Source organism: Channa argus, chromosome 5 (assembly GCF_033026475.1).
Source record: "Channa argus isolate prfri chromosome 5, Channa argus male v1.0, whole genome shotgun sequence".
NCBI lineage: Eukaryota > Metazoa > Chordata > Actinopteri > Anabantiformes > Channidae > Channa > Channa argus.
Window position 1 is genome coordinate 6,183,143 of NC_090201.1, and position 22,317 is coordinate 6,205,459.

Consider the following 22,317-nt stretch of genomic DNA (forward strand, 5'->3'; position numbering starts at 1 on the left):
GATTGCTTAATAATGCATTTGTAAAGGAAATTATTAAAGGAACCATAGATTTAAAGTGAAATCTTTTAGTATGTGAAGCCCTGCATTTGCCTTTGTTAGCACTTTACAGAGGGAAATAACTCAAACTAATAAAATGATGCTGACTTTGTGATGTTTTGATAGGAGCAGATCTCCAATATTTTTGCCAACGTCATTGGAACATTGGAGAGGCTTACAGTCCAGCAGGCAGCAGGCCAAATGGAGCCCGTGCAATGTAAAGGATAATCTGGATGCGGTCTGCTTTGCCGAAGTAAACAACCGTATCCACAGCCAGGACCACAAGAGCAAGTTGTAGCCGGCTGCACGAGAACCTGATCCTGAGAGCTGACAAGTGCACGAAGACACCAAGCTGTTTTAGACATTAACTCACGTTGGCCTCAGTAGTGCGCAGCTTCATATTTTTGTCTTGAAGTAATCAGGTTTGTCATACTAAGTGCATTTTTTATTTGTGATGCAATGGACCAGATGGCAGATGAAATAACTCTGAGAGCCGATGTAAAAGACAAAGAGAGAGTAAACACCGCTGAAGAGAGCACTGCGTGGGTGAGAGGAGGTAAGTAAGTGTTACTCTATTCTGTGGAAAACATCTGAGCATCAGCATTGAGTCACTGTTTCTTGTAAATGTGTGTTATGATAATGTACAGTCGGCAACTTCATTCTTTTTGTTCCTGATGCTGAAGTCATTTCGTGAGTCTGTTAGGTTAATACTATCTTGTGTCAGATATTTATCTCAGGAACTAAAGAACCTAGCATGGTGCAAGGTGTGAGAACAATTTCCTCAACAGTGAAACAAACTGATTTTGCCAGTCACTTGCTTACGTATATATTTTTTAAAAATTGTGTACATGTTTTTTTGTTCGGTGGGTCTGATGTGCAGCAAATTCAAGTTTGCATTTTGATTTGAAACATAAAGTGAAATTATCTTCGGATCCAGTGCTCAGAGCAATGCCAGTGTCTATCGAGAGAGTTCACAAAAATGCTCTCTGAAACACTGGAACAAAACCTGAAAAATGCATTGTATGCCTGCAGGCCTTATTTCTCTATCAGCTAATGGTCATGGGCATGGACCAGCTGCACTTCTTACTTAATTCATTAGATAACCCGGGAGACTCACACTGCTTCTCAGCTCAAACGTACACACAGACGGCAGAGATTTTGAAGTTCGTTTCAACTTGTTGTATGTCAAATACCAATCCCTGCCTCCTTTGCTTCTCATTCAATCGCAGAGACATGGCTGATAAAAACACAAACAATTCTGATGAGAGATAAAAGGAAACGTCCAGCTGACAAGAGGTGATAACTTGGCACACTATCTTGAACTTTGTTATTTCATGTGTACAAAAAAAACAGCTCATCAAATCTTCAAAATAGCTAATACAGCCGCAGGCAACGTCCCTTTGTATCTCTCTTCCAACAGTTTAGGTAAGACAAATACAGTTATTCGACTTTCAAAAATGTGTCCAGAGTGTGAATAAATCATTAGGCATTAAATGTTAAATAAAACAGAAAAAGGGATGGTGAATAATTCATTCAAATAGGTGGTAAAAAAGTAAACAGTCTGCAACCCTTGCAATAATAATTCATTAATATCTATTTAAATCAGATGTTAACAAACAGATCTACTCCTGCACTCTAGAAAGTTCACAGTCTCATTTTACACCACTGTTGTCTGATTGTCTGGAAAAAAAATGTTTGCACTTGTAGACTCAACTCTTCCGATTCACACTGTGCATGTTTTGGTGTGAACAGTGTGGGTTTTTACCGTTTCATAGTGTCATCAGGTAGTTTATCAATCTTTTAGCAGCACTAACTCTGGCACGGTGAGGACATTCCTAGCTAATGAGACATTTCGGGTTTCAAAGTTTCAAGTTTATTTGTAAGTTATTTAAAACCAGTCTGCACAGTCTGTTGAGTCATCAGTGGCATTTACATTTAGTTTTCCTATCAGAAGAAGTTTTTCCATTTCATGTGATGCAAGTGCAAAAAAGAGCAGAAAGGAAGTTTTTTTTGAATTTTATTTCATTACAAATGAAGTACATAGGAAGGTGCCGAAGAGTTCTGTTTCCAGCAGTTTCTTGAATATTAGGAGTGAGGTTGCTGAGTGTGCAGAGTTTGGTAGTGGTGGTGATTCCACCACCTAAAGTTGCTTGGTGTCTTCTCTGCAGTTCTGGGACCACCAGACATCATTTGTTCGCAGAGCGCAGCAGATGAGAGGGATTATAGACCTGAATGAGGGAGTTGAGGTAAGCAGGTGCTGTTGGCCTGATCACCCTGTAGGCAAGAGACAGAGCTTTGAACCTGATGCGAGCAGCTACAGGAAGCCAGTGTAGAGATCTGAAGAGTTGTGTGACATGAGTCCTGTTTGGCTGATTAAAAATGAGGCGGGCTGCCGCATTTTGGATCATCTGCAGGGGTTTGATTGTAGATACCTGTAGCCCCATTTACAAAGCGTGGCAGTAATCAAGACGAGATACGACCAGCGCCCGTACAATGAGTTGGGTTGTATATTCCATGATGTAGGGTCTGATTTTCCTGATGTTGTAGAGGGCAAATCTGCATGCCCTAGAGACTGAGGAGATGTGGACCGTAAAGCTCAGTTGGGTGTCGATGATGATGACTTAGTGGGGACAATAATCGTAGATCCAATGTTGATGCTGATGTTGTTTAATGTCGAAGGAATGGGTGGGAAGAAAATAACTTTGGTCTCGGAGAGGTTAAGCTTAAGATGTCTTTCTCTCATCCAGGCTGTCAGAGATGTCAGAGAGACAGGTAGAAATCCGTGATGAGACAGTGGAGTCGTCCGATGAAAAGGACAGCAAGAGCTGTGTGTCGTCAGCATAGCAGTGATAGGAAAGGCCATGTGAGTGGATAATAGAACCCCGAGATATAGTATAGATGAAAAAAAGAAGAGGACCAAGAACTGAGCCCTTCGGCACAATGGTAGAGAGAATATGAAAGTTAGAAATATGCCCCTGCCAGGATACCTTAAAGGTTTATCTGGATAAGTGAGACCGAAGCCAAGCTAGAGCTGACCCAAAGTTTGAGAGTGCAGTTAATGTAGTGGTTCACAGTGTCAAAAGCTGCAGATCGAGTAGGATTAAAACAGAAGACTGACCTGCGGCCTTTGCAGCGTTTCTGTAGAGTGATCAATCTTGAAGCCTGACTGGTTGACATCAAGGAGGTTGTTCTAGGAAAGAAAGCTGAGAGTTGATTAAAGATTGTTCGTTACATAGTCTTGGCCAGACTTAAGCAGTGGGATAATCTGGGCTTGCTTGAATGAGGTCGGAAAAGTGCATGTTGTGAGATGTGTTGATGATCAGTGTAATGTCTCGGTCTCAGGTCAAACGTGTTTAGAAGAGCAAACACTTCAGCTGCTTGAGGTTTGTCCAGGCGGCTGTTCATGTCTCCCAAGATGATGAGGAGTGCCGTGGGGACAGCAGCATGTAAAGCAAATCAAAGAAGTTCCCCAGCTGGTCCGGTGGTCGATAGATCAAAATCACGTAGAACCGGTGCTGTTATCTTAATAGCAAGATTTTCCAAGGATGATAGATTGTTGAGGGGTGCTGTTGGTGAAAACGTCCAGGTGTCCGCTACGAGAAGTCTAGTTCCACCCACCCGACCTGATGGGCGAGGAGTGTGAGAGAAGGCAAAATTGGTGGAGAGTGCAGCTGGGGTGGCCGTGTTCTGGGGTGCGATCTAGGTTTCTGCAAGTGCAAGCAGCTGAACAGCTGACTGTGTAGCAAACGCTGGAATGAAAGTCAGCCTTGTTCACTGCAGACTGGCAGTTCCACAGGGCAAGAATAAAAGAGGCTGGTGTCAAAGTGGTCTGGGTGAGTCTGCTCAGGTGGGAAATGTGTCGTCATGTAGGAGAGCGCCTGTCCTGAATCTGAGAACGGGGATCTGCTGAAAACACATAGTGAAAATGCGAGAAACTGGCTTTTCAGAGTAGAAAAGGTTAATGTAAAGCAAAGTGAAGAAACAGAGGAAGTGGTAGAAGTTACAAATAAAGTGTCTTACAGTGTCCTCACTCAGTGGACTTGCGCAGGTAGGCTCGCAGGTAAACTAATTTGTGTGCCTCTGTTAGGTCAAAGGTGTGAACGCTTTGTGATTACTAAGCTGAAATTACCACCAACAACAGACCAAATATCCACTTCACCAGAAGAGCAGAACTTTCCACCTACAGTTCTTAACACTGTTAAAAACAGACTAAATCAGCAGACTCAATAGAAATGACACAAACTCTACCTCTGAAACCAACAAACACATTTCATACAGCACTTACTTGTTCAGTATATCTTCCGTCTTAAGTACAGGCTTGCTCACGATAAATGAAGAATGTAGCTGAACATAACCATAGGCTTTAAGCGATAGTTTGACATGCTGGACAATATACTGATGGCAATGGTAAGGTGCACCATAGTGCAGGATTAGAACATACTCAGCCTACAGAACCATTATTTTGAGCTAATGAGAACTGATAACAGCCCATTAAATAGTCATTCCTTCCTGATGCAGTGCTGATTCAGTGCTCTAATCCTCACCAATTATATTTTGTTGTCACCATGAGGTTGCTCGACCAAACAGCTATTAATGTCTCTAGCCTCATATTTACTGTACCGTAGCATAAACACATGACGGTGTCATCAATCTCATGTCTAACAGCAAGAAATTAAGGTATATTTCCCAAAATCTAAAGGGAAAAAAAAAGCCCTTAGGCCATAAAGTTGTATGTTTTGGTCTCATTAATTGGTTAGATCATTTTATTTCTCATTTTAAGGCTAATTCTTTTCATTGTATCAATAGCCACTGCACAGTCTGTCACTCTTTCTTAAGAGCCATAACCCTGAAACAAACTATATAAAACTATATAATTGTGTGATGCTTATTAACAGGATGCAGTTTTAAAAGCCCTTTATGATGGCAGAATTAAATAATGGGCTTTACTGGAATACACATTTTTAAAGATGCTGTTTTATTATTGCACTCTATGACCAAGGAATTGCTAAAAAAATGTTGGAACTGCTTCAAAACTGCCTATTAGAATAATGTATCATATTGTGCTGTGTATTATTGTAATGTAAAGTAATATACAGTATGTTGGGGCTTTATCATATCATATTGTATCACTTTGTATAATATTGGCTTTTGTCATACTTTATTAAGTCATATGTAACATCATCAGCTATGATTAAAAATATTCACAAATCAGCCAAGTTTAACTTAATCATATCTGTCTTTAAGCCCCAGTCACCTGACACCAGCATCAGTGGTTTTACTGCAAACACTCAAGGTCTTCGTGATCAAAATGTTACCGTTGCCAACTGACTTGAACTTTTGAAATTATGTCTCTTGTACAGAAAGGATCCAAACTCAGACTGAAGCTAGTGCCAGGAGACTCAGTGCGACTGCAGAAACAGAACCTGGGGAGACGGATAAAGATCCAGACGTTCAGCAGCTCAGAGAGTGTGGGCGCTCCTCCTCCCCACTGTTCTCTTTGAAAATGTACCTGAAGAGATCTTCCGCCTCACAATCCTCCACTGAAAGTCCTCTGTCTTCCCAGCACAGCAACATGGGAGGTTAGTCTGATTTCCTTTAAGTGCACACACAGCTGCTAAACCCTTGTTTAGGAAAAAGGAAATCTGTTGAGTCCTCAATAAAACTATTATGAAATTAACTTTTTCATCCAAACACAGCTTTTCTACTGATGAAATAAATATATGATTAATATTCAGAATAATAATGCCACAGACAGAATAAAAGATGTGACAAATTGCGAGCTTTATGTCTCACCATGCTGTGAGAATGCTTAAATACAGTTAATGTAATCAATTATGAAAATGTGTGAATAATTTAGAGACTGAAACTACAGCAAAAAAGAGACTAATGCACAAAAATGGCCACCAAAGTAGACTCAAAATGCAGCAGCATAAATGATTACGCCACCGACTGTTTATGTTCTTATGCACTTTATTAAATAAATTAAAATTCGTTGTTAAATATTTAAAGGAAAAGTTCAACAAGTTTTAAGGAATATTCTTTCTTTCGAAGGGATAAGAAAATCTCAAGGAGCTGCAGTCAGGGGGTAGTTGATGATTTCAGAAAAACTTATTAGGTAACAAAGGTTGTGAGTAATGAACCTGGGCCGTCACCTATGCTTGCTAAACCCAGGTTTAGGTATATGTTCTGACTAAGGCTGTCACTTTTGTCACAGTTAGCAGTTTGAACTAATTTGAAACAATTCATTCAAATGTCCTCTCTTTCTGTCGCTTGTACCCGCCTATACACCCTTTGCAATGCAAATGTGGTGCCAGTTTCACTTTTTCTGGCTCTAAACACTCAAATGCACAGAATTTAAATAGTGCAAACACAGCGCTATCTTTTATCGTTTTTCACGAACAGTAAAAACGACATAAGCCCCTTTCAGACATGCACTGGAGTTCTGGCATTATCCTGACTTTTTTAGGAGTGCGTGTGTGTGTGAACAAAAATGTCCGAGTGAAACGCTGCCGACATTATCCGGCTTAAATCCTTCGAGGCCCCCAGGGCAATGTCCATATTATGTGCGTGAGCTCATGCGTGCAGCACGCTGCTCTCTGCCGAATCATTTGGAGGATTAAAAGTGAACGAGTGGGCATGTTTATGACATTTCTATCATTCAACTGCCGCTAGTTGAATGATTAAACCTTTTTCTATTAGTTGCACAGCTCCAATTTAAACACTTTTTCCAAATTTTAAAGTTTTACCAAGATGTGCCTCCGAAATCGGGCAAATCTTCACATGTGAGGATACTTCTCATTCAGGTGATCTCCGTTGAGGGGGGTTAGCAGGTAGAAATCAGTCTATATTTCAATTTTCAATTAAAAGTGAACAACAACAAAAACAATCAAAGGTTTAATAGGGTTAATTTTTTACTATTTAATGTTAAGATAGAAAAGATTTTACCGTTCATTCCAGAGCGTTTGGACATTGTATTACTGCATTAGTTTACTTAGTAAACTCGTAACATTTAAACTTTTCAATTTATTGTGCAGGCGCAATCACATATACAGGATATATGCTTATGTCTGGTATGATTCATCCTACAAAATATTTTACCAATTTGCCCATAAGTGGCTCTATGCTTACTAAGTTCAAATGACAATAATGCTGCGGTGATTTAAAAGAAAAACTTAAATAAAACACAGAATATGCATAATTGTCAGCCTCAACATGAATTCACATCTACTGTAGATTCAAAATCCAAATGACAGAGGATTGTACTGCTTTGGAAGACGAGTGCCTTCACTAAAGTCTTTGCAGTGCAAGTCATAAAGTCTTACCTACAGTGTCGTTGGTGAGTAACTGTCTGTTCATGGTCAGTGTCATTTGATGATCTCATGCTTCATAGCACCCATGGGGGCACCATTTGGCAAAGGTTGCTGGGAAGACACACGGCATTGTTTCACTGCAACCACAATGCAAGTTGCTCCTGGCAAAGTATACAAGAGAGACTTCGAGTAATTGATTATGTCTCCAAACAGCTTTCTTCCCTGTCTCTGTGAGGGAGTGAGGCATGATTTCCTAAATTATGCATGTGCAAAGGAAGGAAAGGAGGCTTTTAAAATGTTATAAGATATAAGTGAAGACCTGCAGCTCTTATAGCAACACAAATGATTTATGTCCCAAGATATGGTTTAAACACAATTCATCACAAATTACATCAAAGGGGTCAGTACAAAAGTGTAACGGTGACACCAGTTTTTATAAAGCCAAACACTATTGATATCGTATAAATACAATAAAGTAAATCATGTTCCTCCTGGCTGTGTGTGTTTCTTTCAGTCGACTGTGCAGGAATTGTCCTGGACTGTCTCTTCTGTCGGTTCTACAATATGATGCTCATGTTACCTGACTCCTGTGAGAGGGTGGCCAATCATTGCTGTCCCAGCTACAAACAAGTCGTCACACCAGTGGAGTCTACACCCAGCAGTGATAATAACTCGTGGACTGACTTGGACTGTTGTGTGTTCACTTCCTGTCATGATGCAAATGATTGCCTGGAGCTGGCTATGGAGGTTTCTGAATTATGCTACCACTAATAGAAAATCTATACTGGTTGGAAAACCAAAAATCAGACTGTCCTGAGTGAAGCAGATATGCAAGGTACATAATCTATCTGTATATGCATGCGATTTTGCATTTATGTGTTTCCCAAATGCTTTTCGTTGCTGACATGTTATCTTATCAGAGTAGGAAGAGCACACGCTCGGAAACCATGTTAATGGCTCTGTTCCTGTCCAAGTAGCCAGCATGAACAGAACTAATCAGAATGCAGCATTATCGTTGTTATTAATTACATCTACATACTTTTGATGGCTCTTTAGTGGTGCTGGGAATTGTTTTTATGTATAGAAATGTAAATGTGACTGTTGGAAACAATCGGTCAAAGTTTCTGCTGTGGTTGTTTTTCATATGATGCTGGCCTCAGTTTCATATATAAATTCCTGAGACCAATCTGTCAAAAAACGCAAAAGTTGAGATATGTTCAGCCTGAATAATTAGAAATAATTCTATTTAATTCATTTTGCAGACACCTTTGTCCATAGTGACTTACAAAAGTGCATTCCAAGCATGTACAGTAAATCCTTTGTCAGTCTGGTCCATTGCAGAGCGGGACTTTAGGTAAATAAGGCAATGATTCTTTTTGGAAAAATAGGAGTCAATGCTGAATGGAAAACCATCTGAGAATCACTGTGTGGAAGTTTTGTTGATGCAGCACTACAGAGTTAAAGGTGTGGATGAGGCTGGCTTTTAAAAATGTTGTTAAAAAGATGTGGTGTAATGAACAGTGAGCAGTTGAAAAAAGAGAACTCAAATGTAATATCTGTAAAAACAAGAAAGTATGTGAAACCTTTGGAAATAATTGCACATAAAATATGATAGACAAAGACAGTTTGCCTAAGCTAATAACACCTAAATAATTAGTCTTTCTTCTTAACCAGTTCCAATGAATTCTTCTTCTTTAGCTGTTTTTTTTTTTTTTAGCTCGCTGAGCATCCTGCATTGTGCTTTTGGTGTCATCTTGTCTGGGTGCTTACTTTTAATGGAGAGCATTCACAGTACCAAATAGTCTCCTTTTATAGACTAAAAAAAACAGGTCTTTTTGTTGTATATGTAGTGTTTGTCAGGCGTGGTTCACATCAGCAGATCGTTCTTGCAAACAACACAATGAAAATCCCAAGTAGCTCCATCTCTGCAATTTCATTCTTGTTCATTGAAATAAGCAGCCTAGTGGTTTACTTACTTTTCCCACCAGCACTTTGAATGTTCTGTGTGTGTGTCTTCAATAAAGTTAAAACCTTATAATTGTTTGTGCTTTTAGCTTAAGCACATTGTGTTTGTCTGTACTTGTGGCCTAAGATTAAGATTAAGGTCCGATCAGACCAACCTTCTGGCCAATTCAGTTAGAAAATTAAGAACGATAGTTTTAATGATACATTCTTCAAATCAGAAAGCAGACAATTTTACATTCCCAGTCCGGCCTTCTTCCAAGAGGGAAACCTGAAATCTACAAGAAGCTGAGGCAGCGGAGGCAGAGCTGCAAAGCAGGAGTGACGCATCCAGAAAAACACAGATTGTATAAAGCTTGTCTGGCTTTTCGTTACTGTGGGGAATATAGGATCTGTCCCCAACAAAATGGACGAGCTATCAGTGCTAACGAAGGACCAGAGATTGTACAGGACTGAGAAACATGGCTGACTGAACTCATGACTCACTTGTAACTTTGGATGGTTTTCAGCTGGGGAGGGTGGACAGACAAAGAAGTGGCACAGCCTGAGCAGCATCTTCAGCACTCACCTAGTGTGAAGTGGCGCTGCTGCAGCTCCTTTGTTTTTGCTGCCATCAGACTCCACACTCTCTATTATCCCAGCAATTTCAAGTGACCTAGAAAATGTTTAAATTGCAATTTTTAAACACCTGTCAACATAGCTTTGCTGTTCTGCTTTATTTGAACCCTATTCACAATTCATTGTGTTCTGGTCTCTCCGACTTTTTCAGCCGTTTTTACTCTGCTGTGGCACCTGGATTTCCTCCTCAGGGGATCAATAAAGTGCTATCAATTCAAATCAAATAACTGCTATATAAGTAAATAATTCTTTATCTTTGACCTCCTCATACTTGGATATCAGTCACTGTATACTGTAGATACTGAATGAATGAATGCCTTAACAGTCTGAGTAGGGTTTTGAATTTAAATGAAACAAGGCAGCTGCGTCATCACAAACACTGGCCTTGAGCACTGCAAATTCCATTGCTGTTCCGTTGTTACTGACACACCAACAAGCACTCCAGCTTCACCATGATAAGTCTTTCTGAAGTATGGAAAAAAAAAAAAAAAAAATCTTGAAGCCTGTCCCCTGTTGAGCGTGCCTATTTCAGTTCAAGTGCCACTGGAAACACAGGAGCTGTTGGATATGGCATTTGTAGGACACTCGTCCTTGTCTCTCCCCTCAACCCCTGTTCTCAAAGACAGTTCTCTCAAGTGGTAGATCACTGTTTGGATCACTTGAGTTTGAAATATGTCCTTGTCGTATAATGGGAAATGAACACAGGAGTGCGGCTGCTATGGGAGTGTGAGAACAGTACACAGGACAACACTGTTCTTAAGTATCATCTGTTTTCCAGAGAGGTCAGTGTGAGAGCACATGTGTACAACACAGTGTTAGTGGATTATGTTCAATTACCAAACATTTGTTTTCTACCATTTTATACTGTATAAAGACCAACAGAGTAATTTCACTCTATAAACAAGGAGACTATTATAGTGCAATCGTCAGAAGCACTGCCATCTACTGTAGTTACAGTTATGCACAGTGGTTACGATCTGTCATCATTGTTCCAACTCTGAATGGTTCATTCTTGGGTTCCTTCTGAATGAAAGCACAGAAACCAGAACCTTTGTGAGTCCCACCAAGGGAAAAACCACCAGAGTCATAGCAAACTGAGTCTAACATTAGCAAACGGAGTAGTTCTGGTAAATTCATTTTTGTAAAGTTCACTGTAGATTAATAATAGGCTGTGGTGAAAGTCACAAAACATATCCTCTCCACAACTGTGACTTCCTGAAGTTACATGGCTTTGTAAAAGATTTTGTTAACGACATATGGCAAAACTCTGTCACAACATCGTGTTTGCTGTCAAAACAGCTCTGACCTGTTGAGGCATGGACTCCACCCAACCAGTTGCTTCATGGTCCAGTTCTGACCTTCAGCTATCCATTGTAGGCAGCGGACAGAGGTCCACATAGACCCATTGACCAGTCCTATAAAAAGCTGTGGCACACTACCTCTTGTCTGGGATTGGACCAGACGGACTGTTCTTTGATCTCCCCATGCATCACTGAGCCTTGGACACCCATGACCCTAACACTGGTTCACTTATTGTCCTTCCTTGGACAACGTTTGGAAAATACTGACCACTGCACACCAGGAACACCCTAGAAGACCTGCTGTTTTGGAGATACACACTCTGACCTGAACAGGTCAATGTACAAAATATGTGTTGATAAAGATTTAAAGGTAATTCCCTCACATAAATGACACTTATTTTTCATATAAGAGAGAACGATAATCAAAAGTGAATCATATAATGGAAAGAACAAAAATAAATGTTAACTCTTAAGCTGTTCACAAATAAACGACGCCATGTGGGCCTCAAAAGTCTGTTAGGGTCGACATTATCTCTCAGAAGACAAGGACACATTTAAGGACGGTCCACATCATAATCTATTCAGTTAATATTTTCAGTATATTTCTCCACATTTGCTTTCCATAGTTGTGTGATCCAGCTCTCTGAGCCTTGAGACAAGTTTTGAATTTGCTGTATTTACAAATACTAGTTGAACAATTTTTGACAGTTAATATTAAAACCAGACAGGAGCAGCTGCAGGGAGAATAAAAATGAAATCCTCCATGTTTTAATAACTGTAATACTTTGATAGGTATTGTCAAAAGTTGAACTTTAGAAACATGGCACAAACAAGGATTAGTCACATTCATCAGGAAATCATAAGTGACTCTAAAAGGCTGTTTCAATTCTGTTTTTTTATGAGAACCAGGCTGAAAAATATTGAAGATATCTCACATCCTCATGGAATGATTTGTTTTAAAAAATAAAATACAGGGCCTGCAGATGATTTTAATATACTCAATAAACTACAAATTACTCCTCGCTATCTTTTGTACACATGTATTGGAAATCTAAGAGGTTCACATTCGATCTATTCCATGTCCTGTTCCATAAGTATTCTATAAAGTTACTGCGAAACTTTTGTGTCTGCGAATGTATTTTTAGATTAAATTAATTGTCTGGTATTAGTTAGGCTCTAAACTGTGATCGTGTTTGACCCCTAAAAGCTTCACAGGAGCTCAGGAAGCACTGCGCAGACTATGAAAAAAATAAATGTAGACACTGCACATGCTGTGCAAAATTGTATGTTGCGGATTCCATCTACAGGGAACACTGCTTGTGACCAATTTTCTCATTACCTGGTGCAGCACAATTACAAAGCTGAGTGCTCGAGCTGATACTGCTCCATAAAACCTATTGGTGGTCCTTTGTGGGTTTTCGAACATAAAGTGTGTCTGCATAAACAGATGCCAGATTTAAAGTGAAAACATCTGCACATCTTAAACTCGCTGGATCTCTTTCAAATTACCTGATGGCTTTGGGAGCAGCATGGGCTTCTAGTGTTTTTTTTAATAACAACCAAATGGCCTGTCCTTTACTGGCCAGGTTCAAATGCTGTCCCATCCTAGCAGAGCGGATGTGGACAAGGTCAGGTGGTTTTCACTGCTGCACGACACATGCAGGCACCTTAATAGTTGCGCAGAGAATATGTTAACCCACTAGCTTGGATCCTGCTCCTCTAGTTCCCTGCTTAATTCAAAACACTTGCATAGAGGGTCAAAAAGGAACAGTAATACTGAAGCGATTAAATGTGAAATTTGTTGTTGCTTGCAAAATACTTCAAAGCGCTGCTTGCCGCTCTGCTGTTGTGTTTAGTGATACAAGACTCGCATTAACAAAGTGACCTAATCGCGTGCTGCTTTGCCATGTTTACATGCATCTCTGCTCACTAATCGGATATGAGGTTTCTTCGGAGTTCAGGCCCTGATCGCTTCATTAGTGTGAAGCTGCTCTTCCTCCAGAGCACACAGCACTAATACGGTCTCCCTTCAGACACAGCGCTGCAGCCCAGAGTGGCCTCCCGAGGAAGCAGCACCATTAAATATTAATGTCATGTGTTTAGAGGGTTTTTATTTCAAACAGTGGGTTTGTCAGCATCTTATGTACTGTTCCTCAAGATTAGGTCTATGTGGAAAATGGGGGTCCTGAAGCTTTATGCAGCGTCGTGCCCTCAGAATAATTTAGACCTATTTTTCTAATGGTCTTTCTATGTTAATATTGCCAACATATTCAGAGTGATTTTCTTAAGTAAATGGAGCATTTTTAAATGGGTGAGAGTGGTGCTCTCTGTACTTTGCTGTGTGCAGAGCAGCTGTCACAGGGTGAAGAATGTTTGGGTGCATTTCAGTAAATGTCACTTCAAATATTAGATGCATGTGTTTCTCATGATTCCCCTTTTTTAGCTACACCCATAGTGCAGAGCCTTGTTAAGGTAAATTCCTATGATATCTACAAAAATAACCTTCATCTCAAGATAATTATAACACGAGAAGTGAGTAAATACAAAGAAACACAAATTATCACATTTACTTTTAATGCCGAGCACTATCATTAAAAGCAGCTGGATGTGTTTAAATGTAATAAAGAAATCTGAAATTTGTCATCCGTCCTCATTTTTTTTGTCATTTGTTCTGTTGTCCTAGTTTACATGCCAATTTTACAATTACCCCCTTAAATGAACCTGACCTCACTCTCATATAGGGAAGTGGCGTGTGTGTGTGTGAGCATCATCCTCAATTAGGTCAGGGGCATTAATAGTACAGTGGAAAACGAACACTCCCCACAACATCCTCCAGGAATTGCGCCTGACACTACTGACTCTCTTGAATCTATATTTGGGCCACGTGCGTGGATCTGTGTCACCCAAGACTACCCGCCTAATCTCCGCCGCAGAAAGTAAAGTGAGTTGTGTGCCCATGGGCAGCGATTGTCAAGGCACAAAGGGAGCTCCCAGCAGGCTCTGCAAAAAGCAGGCCCTGGGCAGGCTTTTATGATACCTTTCAATCAGCGGATGATTCCCAGCTGAAATGACAGGTGATTTGACTCAGCCTCCAATTAATGGCCTCATTTTAACAATTAAGAGCTGAGGAGGAAGGGGAAAGCCCTGCGAAAAGACAGCAAATGGAGCCAGGGGGCAAATTTTGATGCCTTGATAAAACAAGGTGCTAGCTATCTCACTATGTGAGATGTGACTGGGGCCTGTTGTCCCGGGTCAGGTGACTTCTCCCTCTTTCAACCAGATAGCATCCTGCAAGCAGAGCCCACACTGAGGCGCTGGCATGGGAAAATGGAGGGAGAGAAGGAGGAGGTGGGTGTGGCTGGGATAGGGCAAAAGGGTGACAAGATGGTGGCAAGGGGATGATGGAGTGCATCAAACTGCGTGTGCCCCCTCCCAATCCATTCTCTCTTGCCCCCACCCCCCACAGCATAGAGGAAATTAAAGAGCTGTGTAGCAGGAGGAGAAGAGGGGAGGAGGGTGGTGATTTAGAGCGTGGCGCAGGGAGATGGGGACCCGGCGCATTGGAGTTAATTACTGAATAATGAGGAACAATTTATTGTGTTCTTGTTAGAGACATCAAAATGCTGCTGGATATTTCCTATAGAGAAGAGCACGACAGTCTCACACCTTGTGCATCGGTTAAAATGTGGTGTTTAACTCAGCCATTAAACGGCCCCCACCTTGCTTTGCCTTACCTTTATAAAGTGGGGGTGTTACAGGTCTTCTGTGCTAATGGGGGGGGGAACTTCTCAGATTTGCCTAAAATACCTCTGGCTCTGTCTGACTTTTTATTCTTCCAGGTGACATATAATGCTTCTATTTGAGTCAGGCTAAAATAGCAGTGTTTTTAATTACCTGTCTTTGCAAAGACTAAAACCAAGTAAATAATCAACCCCTTTATAAAAGAAACTGTTTGAAAAATCTCTTAGTTTTCTCTCAGTAAGACTTGGCATTCACAAAGCACTGGCTGTGGAGAATGTGAAGTTGACCTCACGCCGTGACACCATCTTGTAAGATTTGCCCTGCCTCTCTTTAGGTGAGGTGGAGGATGTGTCCTGACTTTCTGTCATGATTCTGAAAAGAGCCACCGTGGTAGTTTAGTCCTGTGTTACCTTTGTAGACGACTACAGTCGAATTAGACACTGGAAAACTGTTCACGTATTTATCTTTATAGTTTTTTTTCAAATACTGTTGCTCCCTCCTTGTAATTTAATTTCTCCTGGTAGCTAGGAAAAAAGCAGCTCATCTGTTTGGACGTGCCTTTGAGTGGTAACAGGCTGTGTCTTTATGAGATTCATCTGGAAATGAGCTATATAAGTAAACTTTACCTACTTATTATCCTCCATATCTGTAAAATTTACATTTTGTCTTCCAGTCTAACACACACAGATACAAATGTTTGGGCCAGGGGCATCCCTCCATTCGCTGTCAGAGCAAAGCCAGCTTTGCCATCATGCAGCCCCACAGAACAAGACCCATTCTACAAGAACCCAGCTAGGCTCAACTTTAAATGAAAATACATTTTGCCGCAGTTCAGCTGCAGCCAAGATAGTACCACTTGATTCCACGATTCAGTTTACTAGCCAATATTAATAAACTAAATAGAGAAATAGCTGATTCTTGCAGTCTGACGATTATTTAGTCTGTTACATAACTAAGTTACCAGGACAGAAAAAAGAACGACTTGCAGATATTGGTGGTGTGTACAGCTGTGGTGGTGGTTAGGTCAGACAGACAACAGTCGAGTCAGAGCACTGTGGGTAAAAATGTGCTCAGCAAAACACGGTCAGAACTACAGAAGAGATTTTCTTACAGACCAGCCACAGCCAACACTGTCAATTTTCAGCCATCTAAAACATGCAAAACTGGAATTCACTCCTCTGTCATGCGGTAGACACATTTGAGCAAACAACTCACTTACAAATGTGCTTGTTTAGTAAGTTCTGATGTTTAACCTGCAGCTCATTAGAAGTGTTTTTCTGTTACAGACCATTAAAAACAGACCCTCTGAATAAAAGCTCGCCTACATAAAACCAGCTAAATTCTAAAATGTTCTTTCGGAGCAAAATTTCTATCCACATCAGATGGTTCAGTTTAGTTCTGTAAACACCTCTGTTCACCTTAAATCCCTTCAGAAATCAAGTTACTGTAAGAACAAAACACATATTCGCACAAATTTTTATCGAATGGACAGCACTAAGTTCCAACTTAAGTTTTTGATATATTTTGCAAAACAAGCACAGAACAGTACAGTAGAAATGCAAATCAGACTGTAGCGTTTAGAGTGAAATACTGTGTTTGGTTACCAATGAAGACAGCACCATGAGCACCATGCCTGTGCTTTGGGCATGCTGCTCAGTTTTAGTGGAAGAAGAATACTGTTTTAGTCTGGATTAAAACCCAAACTGAGAGAAACTTATCCAATTGCTGATGTAGGTTGATGTTCTGTTGGTGTCGTTTCTAATTACCATTAACAGTCCAGTGCACCACAGGACACACAGGTAAGTCACATGAAGTCACGGGTAAGTCTTTGGAAGTTTTGAAGTTTTCCATGGCCCCATGCACTTCAAGTCATCATGTGGACAAACCTGACAGACCTGCTGTATCTAGTTCTGTTTGCTAAGGGCCACCACTGTTTGGGGTAGAGGCATGACAGTCAGTTCTTTCCATGTCACCGTCCCTTTGTCATTTTTACTGTAAAGACAAAGTGTCACACCCTCAGCATGTTGTGTTCCATTATGAAAGCCACATGCTTACAGACTACTCATGCCAGGTACAGTCTTTAAATATGCTTTCATGCTGCAGGAATTTCCTTCCAATAAGTCTTTCATTATCACTGTAAACATGACACTTCCTCTGTGGTGTTTACTGCATTCCTTATAAAAGACTCAGTAAAACTTCATCTATGTAGCAGGAAAGCGAACAAAAAAGTGAAACAGTAAATGCAGCTTGACTTTATTCTTCACCACAGAAAGACCAACTCTCTCCTCTCATAACAGCAGAGTGTCAGACTTGCTATCAGTCCTTAGCAGAGTGTGAAGTATCCCAAGTCTTTGATGTGTTAAATATGAAATCTGACCATAGAACAAAGCAGCTGTCAGCAAGCAGCACGTGTCAAAAGCAATCCACGCCAATTATTATTGAGTTTCTGTCATGCATACATCTGCTGTGCAGACACTTAGGTGTGTTACAGTATCGCAGTGCTAACAAAGACTTCAGACAGTCTTGCAAAATAAACATCACAGGTTTTGGTTGTCTTCATCAAAAGGCTGCTGCTGATCATCTGCAAATACACTCGTGGATGCACCCTTTGTCCAGGCGGCTCTGATAAAAGGTTAAATGATTTCAGTCCCAACACTGTACTGTGACCTAGAGAATATGACTTTAACATTGACAGAGATTCCCCACATTAACATCAACACAATCACTGGATCACAAATCACACAGAGTAAGTTATGAGAGTTACATGCTGTGTCTCTCGTGACATTGAGGGAGGAAGTGAAAAGGTGCTTGCTGAGTGTGTAACCATGCTGTGTTGCCCAAATAGATACGTTCCATCTGAGAGTGATTCAGCCCTCAGAATGATCCCCCTAGACAGATGAGTGCTACTTGAATGTTAATGAGGGCTCCTTTAGACACGCATAAATTAAATGATTAGATGTCTGCAATCATGCAAGGTCCTTAGGTGTCCCCTATTTATGGCATTTGAAATGTAGCTGCCTTTATTTACGACACGTCTCCCCTGCACAGGCTTCGCCACCTGAGCAGCCTAACGCTTTCATACGACGAGTTTTTTAATGACCTGCAAATGAATCACTGTGGCAGAATCGTAAGTGAAGCCGAGCCCTCCCCCTTTTTGAAAACAAAAAGGGGAAATTGTGCCATCCACTGAAAAAGCTTGCCGACGTCTGGAATGAAAGCCATGCCATGGTAAGCGAGAGATCCAGTAAAAGATACACTGTCAAGCCTCTGAGAGGACCTCGGAGGACGAACGCAGTCACCTAACAATGAATCTTCCTACTCCACAGTTCACTCACTTTTCAGTGTCGTTTTCAGGTTGCAACAACAGCTATTTTCATCTTCATGATTGCATTAATTACAGCATAACTCATGTCTCCTGGCTCCAGTCGTGGTTTCCCCATAGAAAACAGCATGTCAAGGCTTCAGCAAAGGCAAGGAACAGTACATATACTCAGTTGGCACTTCATTAATCAACATAAGAAATCAGCATGGCTTGACAGTAGCATGTAGTGAATCAACTATGGGAGTTGCCTTTTCTTGAGATAACTCGCATTTCCTTCTGTTCTGTTGGAAGATTTGCTGAGATTTAGGCTGTGTTCTCATTAACGCAACAGCAAAAGAGATGCCCCTACGTAGGCTCCTTCCAAATAGCTCAGTGTGTGGACATAAAGCCTGTCGTGATGGACAGCCAAAACAGTAAGCGACTGTGGGCACCTTTTTATGGCTTATCTGGGTCCCAAGAAGACCCACGGGTGCACGAGCAGCAATAATGACAAGCACCAATGTTGGACTCATCCAGTCTCAGGGTCAAGTGAGGGGGTTTTTGTGTGTGAGAGAGAGAAAGAGAAGGAATCTTAAGAGAAATTTTTCAGCTTTTTTCCCCCCTTCTATTTATTAGGGTAATGAATTTCTGACTGCAGTGCCAGTTCCACTGAGCCTGCTTCTCGGCCTAATTCTCTGTAACATTTCCTCATTGCCGCTGGGGAACATTATATGAAGGCAGGGCTTACAATACCATCAATATGCCCAAGACGACAATCGGACGTCTCATAGATATTAATGGAAGTGCAAATTAAATCAAAGTTGGAGTGCAGCTATCGGGGCTATGATCAATGCCTTTTGCACAGTCAGATTTAATATGGGGTTTGTAATTTGAGTATCCAAACAAAATGTGCATCTTAATGGGAAAGATGAAAGTAATCCCACATGGGGAGGAAATAATACATTAGCTGCATTGTAATTAGAGAACTCGGAGTGCAATGTTTCCCCAGCTCAGTATTAATGTTGAATAAAAGGCTGATACATTTACAATGTGGATACAGGATGTAGACATCCGAATTGTTTTTTAGGTACCTCTTGGATGTCATGGAAAGCATCTTTAAAAAAGAAATCATAATCATGTTGGGTATATATACACATCTCAATCTGAATACAGTTTAGTAAAGCACAAATACAGCAGTGCTATGACTAATAAAGCTATAGAAACACATCTGTGTTGTTGCAGTCATGGAAAATAATGAAAGGAAAACACGTCAGGTATGTTTTGATTTGATTATGAAATATTTGGTTTGATTATACAAAAAAAAAAAAAAAAAATCCCTCCATTTAAATCCAAGAACCAAAAAGAGAAAACAACTGATGTATGTGAAACATGATTTTGGTAAAAAGTTCTTTATCAAGCCTGATTGTTAAGGTCAACCCACGAGCGTTCAGCCTGAATACGATATAATAATGCAGTTTGACAAAGCCCTCACACTTTTTGATTTTGGAAATCCTTCTGAGTACACACAGAAGCCAGTTAAAGTGACCCCATGTGAAGTCAGCAGGTAGCACAAGGAGAGCAAACAGCAAAACAGCTTTCCAATGAATAACACATGAGGTATCAAACATTGGTAGACAATGATCCAGTGCCTTCGGCGAGTCAAGTGCAATACACACGCGCACACACAGAAACACATGAGAACACAAAGGGATAATCAAACTTGATGCAACCTCTCAGGATCAGAATGAAACACCAGCCAATAGCTGGCAGGCTAGCCGGTGTGCTCCTGTAAATGAAAATGAACTTAAATGAATAGACGGGAACTTTGGCTTAATTTGTTTAGTCTGTGTCTGTCATAAAAGAACACTTACAGTTTTTAGGTGAATACACATATTTTTACAGAGTTACGTGAGAATACCTTTACCACTCTCGTGTGTCATGAAATCTAAAAAAGAAATTAGCTCTAGCAGCCTGTCAGCCTCAGTTTTCCCAAACACTGACACGGAATTCAAAAAGCAGACTAGCTGAGCCCATAGATAAAATGGCCATCACGTTTTTTTTTTTGGTTAGTTTAAATCATAGAAAAACCTAAATGTATGGCCAAGAGGTCTCGTGCTGAGCTAAACTAAGCTACATTATGCTGGCAGTATATTCACCATTCAGACATCACAGTGTATTGATCTTCTCATGTAACTCTCGGCAACAAAGCTAATAAAGAGTGTTTATCAAAATGTTGAGCCATTGCTTTAAGCACAAGTCAGCATCCAGTGTGTAAGATGTCTGAAGTTCATTTGTTTTATGGTTCTAGCTCCTGTCTCTGTATATGTCATTGGATTCAACATTGTCTCATAATAAATGAGCTTTTAAAGCACACAACAATGTGTAAAATGTTCATTATGAAGCAAAGGGAACTTGTTTTGGCAGCGTGATCAAATTTTCCATCAGGTAATTAGTCAAATTAAATCATATTGGGTCATTAAGTTTGAAGTTTAGACAGCACCACTAGTCCTTATGAGACAAATGTTGACATTTTCGTTTTGCTGTTGCACGGTCCTACCTCCGTGATAACATCAGGGGTCCCAACTCAATTTATAAGGGGTTACATTTCGTCTTCTAACACCTCACTGAGTGGCTCTGTAACAGGACGCTGTAATCCATCAATAAAAGTGTATTGATATTGTCAAATGTTAATCTGTCATCCATAAACCCCTGGGTCCTTTTGTCACCAGGACACAGCCTGCTCAGCAACACGTATTGTCTCATCGTGTTGCTCGCCGTCGACCTGGGTCTCCCTCTGAACGGCTGCTCCACTAAAATGTTGCATGCCGTGACAGAGTCGAGCATTAATCAAAGTTGATATGAAATGTGAGGGCGCAATTGCCTTTTGCTGCTGGAGAACTGTTTAGCACAACAGCGCTGCGTACAACAGGGCCCCACTCTTCAGTGGAACAGTAGCAAAAGGAGGTGATAAATAATGGATTCAAGATCACTTACACTTCATGAAGCAGGCCATGGCATTCAAAGGGGGATATTACATATGGCGGCAAAAATTATGGATTTGGCTCTTTTGGCTGCGACTGTAAATGAAATATGACTTTTCCCGAGAGGGAGTTTAGAGTTTAACACTGTGTAAATTATGACGACAAAACAACAGTTTAGACACTGCAACCGAACAATGGCAGTGAATAGGTGGTGACAGAGCTTTTGGCCTCAGCTGTGTTTGACTCCAACATTTTGCTTCACTTCTCAGACTTTGGGATGCAACAATCACTTTTGTGTGGCGTCAGTATCGAGACTATCCACATTGCATTCCAGTGTCACCACTATTCAACTTGGAGAAATGTAAATAGAAACATTTTAATTTTGTTTGGCTTTAGGAAATATTGGGTCTGTAGATGTGACTGGGTTTAGCATATTACCAATCTGTGTTATACATTCATGTTTGCACTTCATTGTCTTTGAACTTTACCAACTACTACAATCTCCAGTTGAAATGTGTGAATCTAATTACATGAAATGTAACTGCCCACTATCAAATCACAGTTAACTGAAAATGTATTAGTATTTATTCAGCATTTCTTTTGCTCTCATGTTGAGCTGTTTGCATTTTAGAATTGGAGAGGTGTTCTCCTTTTATTATAATCTCCCCACATAAATGTAAGCCAGAGTTCACTGTCATTACCTTTAGATGATAGCAAATAATGTGATAACCTCTTGTTGTAACTTTGTGTCCTTGTGTCAGTGCTGTGACTGCCTGTCTTTATACTGCCCCTCAGTGGCAGGACAGGGATATTGCTTTAAAAAAAGCCAAGTTTCCTTCTTCTGAGAGATTCTGCAAAATACGGCATATACAGACTGTGCCAAACTTTGACATTTTCACCATAAAATGTGAGGATAAGAATCCCAGTAATTTCTAACGTGCCAATGCAGCTGCAGATAAATGGCACGGAGCAGAGGAGATGATCAGATCTCACTCCATATCTTAATGGGATCCTCTCACACGCCATTCCCATTAATGACCAATCCCCCAATTATGTAAATGAGAGAA

At 40.6% G+C, this 22,317-nt stretch overlaps 1 protein-coding gene across 1 annotated transcript; it reads left to right on the forward strand.

The window, feature by feature from the left end:
- The first annotated feature begins 244 nt into the window (after positions 1-244).
- mdfic2 (MyoD family inhibitor domain containing 2) lies at positions 245-10,358 on the forward strand. The gene is made up of 3 exons (XM_067503173.1): positions 245-592; positions 5,397-5,615; positions 7,861-10,358. Exons 1-3 carry the CDS (start codon positions 496-498, stop codon positions 8,115-8,117), a joined length of 573 nt encoding a protein of 190 aa, XP_067359274.1. The 5' UTR covers positions 245-495; the 3' UTR covers positions 8,118-10,358.
- The last annotated feature ends 11,959 nt before the right edge of the window (positions 10,359-22,317 follow it).

Excerpts from the sequence above, each read along its gene's own strand:
- mdfic2 (XM_067503173.1), top strand. The coding sequence starts at position 496 with ATGGACCAGATGGCAGATGAAATAACTCTGAGAGCCGATGTAAAAGAC. Across the intron at positions 593-5,396 it reads CACTGCGTGGGTGAGAGGAG|AAAGGATCCAAACTCAGACT; the intron begins GTAAGTAAGTGT and ends TCTCTTGTACAG. Across the intron at positions 5,616-7,860 it reads CCAGCACAGCAACATGGGAG|TCGACTGTGCAGGAATTGTC; the intron begins GTTAGTCTGATT and ends TGTTTCTTTCAG.